General features: G+C 41.1%; 1 protein-coding gene across 1 annotated transcript; it reads left to right on the plus strand.

The window, feature by feature from the left end:
* Positions 1-2,600: 2,600 nt before the first annotated feature.
* On the plus strand, positions 2,601-6,672 carry LOC112141911 (cytochrome b-c1 complex subunit Rieske, mitochondrial). Its single transcript, XM_024265117.2, has 2 exons — positions 2,601-2,890; positions 5,790-6,672. The coding sequence occupies exons 1-2, from the start codon at positions 2,680-2,682 to the stop codon at positions 6,398-6,400; spliced, it is 822 nt and encodes a 273-aa protein (XP_024120885.1). The 5' UTR covers positions 2,601-2,679; the 3' UTR covers positions 6,401-6,672.
* The last annotated feature ends 381 nt before the right edge of the window (positions 6,673-7,053 follow it).

A 7,053-nucleotide genomic window follows, 5' to 3' on the forward strand; every position in this document is an offset into this window, starting at 1 on the left:
GTGAATGTGAGAGTGGATGTGTGTGTGATTGAGGCCCTGAGACAGACTGGAGACCTGTCCAGGGTGAACCCCGCCTTCGCCCATCAGTGGCCGGGATAGGCTCCAGCACCCCCGCGACCCCAAAAGGGAAGAAGCGGTCAGGCAAATGGATGGATGGATGGATGGGAGCAGGAAGGAGCAGGCGGGGGGAGAGGGTTCCCCCCGCGCTGACAGATTTTATTCTAACAGGTTCTATTTTGCGTGATGTTATTCACATGTGTTTTAAGTGCAATCAGCACAAAAACTGATGAAAATTCATGTTGTCCTCATTTCATAGGATCAGCCAAGATGCTCATTGCTGCGTGTTGACCGCGCGTCTTTTAACTGCACCCAGGCTACATTTAGTTGTTGTAATCAGATGTATTTGTTGTTTTTCAGGGTATTTCAAGGGGTAATTGTAAAAATAGGAATGTTTATAAAGTGGCACAGCAAATATTTTAAGTGTTGCTGAAGCCACATATTTTCAGTTTTCAAAATAAGAGCGGCCAAGACAAAAGTTCAGCTCTAGCCGTGTACATTTTAGAAATTACGTGTGAATAATAATTTCCTTAAATATTTTTGACGGTCACAAATGATTTTGATCCTTGTTTATCTTTATTATCCTGCAGGATCAGACACGGTTATGAACAACAGCAAAGAGGAGCTACATCAGAAAATAACACAACAGTTATTAGTTTTTCTTTATTGTCAGACACGTTGAAATTGTCTGACTTTATCTCTGTTTTTAATGATACTGTGAACTCAGAAATAATCAACTTTAACTGGACAGAAAATATCTTCTGCTGATCCACGTCGTGGAAAGCTAGTGTTAGCATTAGCATCAATTAGAAGAAGAAAATCTGAATCTAACCAGCAGCATTCAGTGAAGTTCCTGTAACCTTCATCTAACTATGACCGGGTTGTAGTGAAATAATCCACGACTGGTTTAATATCATCCAGAGGATTTTGGGGAATCAGCTGTGGATCATTATGCAGGAGTAATACTGACATTTAATCTATGAGAGGAAACAATACAACCTGGTAGGACATTTCAATCAAACCGGATGTTAAGGGCTGTGTTTTTCACGTCAATGATAATAACCTATTTATTTATAAAAAAGTTAGAAATTACGCTTGTTGCACTTTGTACAGAAACATTATTACCACGACCTGGGAATTATTTTTCTGATGATCAGAGCTTTTCCTCTTTAAAATTGGACCAAAATTAAGTATTTTATGGTCATTTTACTGTGTCTGCTAAACCATGTCTCATTGTTTTTATACAAGTCCAATATGGCGTCACTCTTTACGCATCTTGGACAACAGTAAAAAGCCTGAACTCCACATGGAAATGTAATGACATATAACGAGTTTCTTTCCACGTATGATCTGTCTGGTCATAGGATGTATCCCTGGTGGTGTCAAATTGCTTTGTTGTACTTCCACTCTTAAGTTGCCATGTTCTCCACCCAAACTAACAGATGCGTATTGTAGAAAAATTAGTTTTTCTAAAGGTAAAAATCCCCAAAACATTCGCTCACTGTTTGTAAACGAGATTATAACTGAACCCACGTTATCTCCTAAATTTGGTCATACGATACAATGGGATGAAGTATGGACAATGTCCCTTAAATATTTGGTCTCTAATAAGATCAAGGAAATCTCCATCACAATTATTCATAAATGTTACCCCCCAAAGCACTTTTTTACAAAGTTTGAAAAAGATACAGATTTTAACTGTTTTTTTTTCTTTTTTGCCGTGCATCATCTGAAACTGTGCCCCATGTTTCTGGTATTCTACGTTCACGTGCACATTTTGGAAAGACTTTACATGCTTTATAGCTACACAGCTATGTTCAAATTATAAGTTGTTTTAAAAACATGTTTTTGTTTTCTGTTTTTTTTTTTCCAAGAAAAGGTTAATTCTGAAAAAATATATTTGATTAATTTATTGATAATTATGGCTAAATATTACATTCATAAATCTAAGTATGCTAACAAAATATCAGTGTTTTATGTTTTTCACAAAGAAATTGTTTTATTTTTCCATTATTTTTTTTACTGTTTTTTGTTACCCCCTGGCAAGTTCAAATTCGTTATTTTGTCATTCTCAGAATTCACTCATTACTTGGAGTGTCTTGCATGATTTTTTGCATGTGCTACATTTTGACAATAAAAAAATATGACAAAAAAAGTAAGAAGCCTGCATGCCGAATCTAGCGATTTATCCAATAATTTAATATTTGTTATTCAATTGTTTATTATTTTTGGGAAATTTCATATTCACAAATGTAAATGGTAAAATTCACAACTATATTTGAATGTATTTTATCTGGACCTTAAGCCATTTTATAAAACAATAGAACATGTGAAAATCTGAAGGCTTCAAGAACATTTAATCTTTTAAAAGAACTGCATTTTTTTAATTTACACATACATTTTAACTCCCTGCTTTTGTTAATGTTTTATGTTGATGTGAATGTGAACATTTGTAAATTGACGGAATGTTCAATAAAGTTTATGAAAAAAACATCATTGGCTTAACCTCATTGGTCTATTGGTTGTATAATGGATGTTACGTCATTACGTCCTTACGTAAAGTTCCTGCGTGCGGTACGTAGACTAGACACACAAGGTCGTTTTTTGTGGCCGTGTTTGAAGATGATGTCGCTGGCTGCCCGCTCAGGGGCTTTCTCCCCGTACATGCAGGCGACAGCCTTCACGGTGGCGGGGCCGCTGAAAGCGCTGGTCCCCGGCGTGGTTGTAAAGGGGGAAAAGGTCTTGTTGGACACCAAGAAGCCGTTCCTGTGCCGCGAGTCGCTGAGCGGTCAAAGCCCGAAGACCGGGCCTGCTGTGTCTGTTAGCATCAACGGTGAGTACGCTGTTAGCCTCAGCGGGCGTTTTTCCTCGGTATGATGGATGTTGTTTAACATCTGTGGATGTCTGCGTTCAGAAAGCTGCGTTTAGGGGGTAAAACGTGGCTCCGTCTGTCGGTGCTGAAGGATTCTCCCAGGTTTTAAGCTAGCAGATGGGTAGCCACTACGGGGAAGTTAGTTTTAGGTTGGATGTTCGACAGACATCCAGCCCGGATGTCCAGCAGCATCTTTTTGGGACCGTCAATAAATTCACGAGTGAATTATAATATTTCCAATAGCGTCCAAATTATGTGACCGAAACAGAGGAAATTGATTCCTAATTCTAGTCCCTACTTACCTTGGTCGGATAAAAATAGCCAGATTTCATGTGCAAGCCTTAGAGACTGTAATATTAAAAATTCATGGAAAATGACAAAGTGTTGTGTCTGAAGGTAACTATTTTCAAGCATTCTTCTTTCTCCTTGTTTTGTAGATTTGGTCTCAGTACATGTAAATGTCATCAGAAAAGTCACGTTTGTGTTCAAAGATATTTTGTTTTTATAAATAGGCCTCAATGGGCTCAATGTTCTGATGTAATATATGTGTGTGAGTGTATATTTATGCTTTGAAGCACTTTTAATATTTTATAAAATATATGCTTTGAGACTTTTCAAAATAATAATTTTAGGCTTTTAACTATATTTTTCTGTTTTTTTTCCTTCTTACTGATTCAAACAATGATCCTAACCGTCACCCTAAAATTGTGACATAATCTGAACCGTGAGTTTTGTGACACTCCTAATATACTGACGTCTAGGATGGTGATGGAGAACCAACCAGACATTGTGGTGGTGGATAAAGAACAGAGGAAAGCCGTTGTGGTGGATGTGGCAGTACCAAGTGATGGTAACATCAAGAGGAAGGAACATGAGAAACTGGAGAAATACCAGAGACTCAGAGAGGAACTGGAGAAAGCTTGGAAGGTGAAAGTGACAGTGGTGCCTGTGGTAGTTGGACCACTCGGGGCTGTAACCTCCAAACTGGAGGAGTGGCTACAGCAGATCCCTGGAAAAACCTCAGACATCTCAGTCCAGAAAAGAACAGGAACAGCTGAGATACTGCAGGACCCTCCAGCTCCCAGACCTCTGATAGAGGACCTGAGCTTGGAGGAGAAACCACCCACGGAGGCTGAGAGGGTCATTTTATATTTTTGTTTTTTTCTTCCCTTGGGTTATGTAAATATTCTTCATCGTGAAAAAACAAATGCCAAACACGATTGTGCAGTTCTTTGTCCAAATGAAACCTGGTTGATTGAGAACATGCTGGATTCCGCCTTTCAAAAAATTTGCATTTCATTTAGGGTGCTATGCAGCCCAGGGCCAGACCTGTCCTGACTAATACCACCATCTCCTCTTCCATCACCCTCAGCACATGCACACCCCAGGGCTGTGTCCTGAGCCCCCTCCTGTTCTCTCTGCTGACATGACTGCTTCCGAGACACCCCAGCTGTCATAAAGTCAAGTTTGCAGATGACACAGCAGTAGTAGGATGTATCACGAACAATGATGAGTCTGAGTATAGAGAGGAAGTAGAAATGTTGGTGCAGAAAGAACAACCTCAGCATCAATGTGGAAAAACCAAAGAGGAGGTGGTTGATTTCTGGAGGGACAAGTGCCCCGCCCGATCCCTGCACATGGAAGGAGCACCAGTGGAGCTCGTCTCCAGCTACAAATACTCGGGAGTGCTCATCACTGAGGACCTCACCTGGAGCACCAACACTTCCCAGCTGGTCAGGAAGCTCCACCAGCACTTCTACTTCCTCAAGAAGCTGTGACAGGCTGAACTTGGAAGCTTATCCCTGAAGAGCTTCTGCCGCATTGGAGAGAGTCCTCTGCACCAGCATCACCATGTGCCACAGCAGCTGCATTGCTGAGTGGAAAGCTCTGCAGAGTGGTCAAAGACGCTCAAAGGACCGCCTTCTACCACAGACCTCTACATTGGAAGATGCAGGGGGAGGGGCCTGAATATCATCAAAGACCACACCCACCCAGACATGGACTGTTCCAACCCTTCTATCAGGCAGGAGGCTGAGGAGCATCAGAACCAGCAGACTCAGAAATTGTTTCTTCACTCTGCATGACTGATGTGTTCTGATTGTGCTTTTGAGCTTCCTTGTGTGTGCGCAATGTTTATAGAATAATTTGATTCAAATTTGAGTATTTTTACAATTTGGTATTTATTTTAACCCTACAACAATTGATTTACTTCTATTTTTGCAAGTATTGGTAGAATATTATTGTATATGGTATTGTAAATTGTGTCATTGATCCTGTTTTTTTCTCACATTTACCGGGACCTGAGTTCCAATCTCGTGCCAATGAGATTCATTTGTCTTCTGGTTTGACCATATAAATCCTTGTGAGGAAAAAAAGACATGTTTAAAAACATTTTCATTGGAGGGGGTCTTCAAAGGTGCAGTGTGCTACAAACCCACTTTATAGATGGGTCCAACAGAGAAAAATGCTGCTACTTCTCATAAACTCCATCACTTGTATTATCTGGGGTAATGTAGTACTGTAGCATTGATTTGAGCTGAATGCGGTAACTGAAAATTCTGATGGCTTAAAATGCTAAAAAATTAGCTTATTGCTAATGTAGTTGAAGGTATTGAGATTTACTAGAACAAACATGCTCAGTAAAGTACTGACTTGCTCAGTCCTAAAGTAAAAGATTTAAAATAATCTTTAAAAAAAATTTAAGATGATGAAATTTATAGTTGGCTCAGTGATAAATGCTTATTTTTGTAACTGAAATGAAGGAAGTAGAGGTATGATATGATCCAAAGATGTGTTGTTAATCGCTTATGTTTGCCCAGATTTTTATGTTCACTAAAACTGACGATGTTTGTCTTTGCAGGCAGGGCGGGTGTCCGGTTTGCTCACACAGACATCAGGATACCAGACTTCTCTGACTACAGGCGCCCGGAGGTGCAGGACCCCAACAAGCCGTCCAATGAGAGCAGTGAATCCAGGAGAGCCTTCTCCTACCTGCTCACCGGGGCCACAGCCGTAGTGAGCGTTTACGCTGCCAAGACAGTCGTCACTCAGTTTGTTTCCTCCATGAGTGCCTCTGCTGATGTCTTGGCCATGTCTAAAATCGAAATCAAGCTGAGCGAAATCCCTGAAGGCAAGAACATGACCTTCAAGTGGCGTGGTAAGCCTCTGTTTGTGCGTCATCGCACAGAGAAGGAGATTGCAGCAGAAGATGCTGTCAGCCTGGCAGAGCTGCGAGATCCTCAAGAAGACAAGGACCGGGTCATCAATCCCAAGTGGGTCATCGTCATCGGAGTCTGCACGCACCTGGGCTGTGTCCCCATCTCCAACGCAGGAGACTACGGAGGCTACTACTGTCCATGTCACGGGTCACACTACGATGCCTCGGGTCGCATTAGGAAAGGTCCCGCCCCCCTCAACCTGGAGGTGCCCTACTATGAGTTTCCAGATGACGACACGGTGGTGGTTGGATGAGAAGCAGTGCTGTGCTTTTATGTGGAGGCGTTTATGTTGACAAAAAGTATCATCCTTCAGACACCAAAGATCATCTCCTAACACTTGTTCTTTTCTGGTCCTGCTCAGACACAGAGGCCTGCAGGAGCTGATGTCTGTCGTACATTACACCCATAAAGAACATTCCTGATTCCATCTGTTCTGTAGAATAAAGCCTCCCTATTTTCATCTGTAGTCTGATTAAAATCAATATGTTCAGATGTGGTGAATAAAGATTTCTATTTTATTTGAAACTTGATCTCAAAGTTTATTTTTTTTCTTTAAGGTGGGGAAACATCAGTGCAGAAGACTGCACCTCTTCTAAGGCATCTTTCCTCTACTAACTACACCAAAATATTTTCCTGCATTCTGTTTTTGTATTACAGTCGGTCCTGTCCAGTACCGCCAGTTCCAGGTCAAAACGCCTAGAAAACCCTGATTTCATTGGGCCCTGATTCAGGACCCCTAAGTTGATGTTTTTGGCATGCTGCCTGCTCCCATTTGGGTAGAGCTTGAACATCATTGCAGATTCTGACTTCCACCCCAATAGAATGAACAGGTTCAACAGAACCTTTCATATGTAAACAAACTTTGAAGTGACTCAGATTACTGATCCTGATGATGAGGTTTCTCTG

Source organism: Oryzias melastigma, unplaced genomic scaffold (genome assembly GCF_002922805.2).
Source record: "Oryzias melastigma strain HK-1 unplaced genomic scaffold, ASM292280v2 sc00359, whole genome shotgun sequence".
Lineage (NCBI taxonomy): Eukaryota > Metazoa > Chordata > Actinopteri > Beloniformes > Adrianichthyidae > Oryzias > Oryzias melastigma.

Coding starts and splice junctions, on each gene's coding strand:
- LOC112141911 (XM_024265117.2), top strand. CDS start 2,680: ATGATGTCGCTGGCTGCCCGCTCAGGGGCTTTCTCCCCGTACATGCAG. Junction 2,891..5,789: donor TGTGTCTGTTAGCATCAACG/GTGAGTACGCTG, acceptor TTGTCTTTGCAG/GCAGGGCGGGTGTCCGGTTT.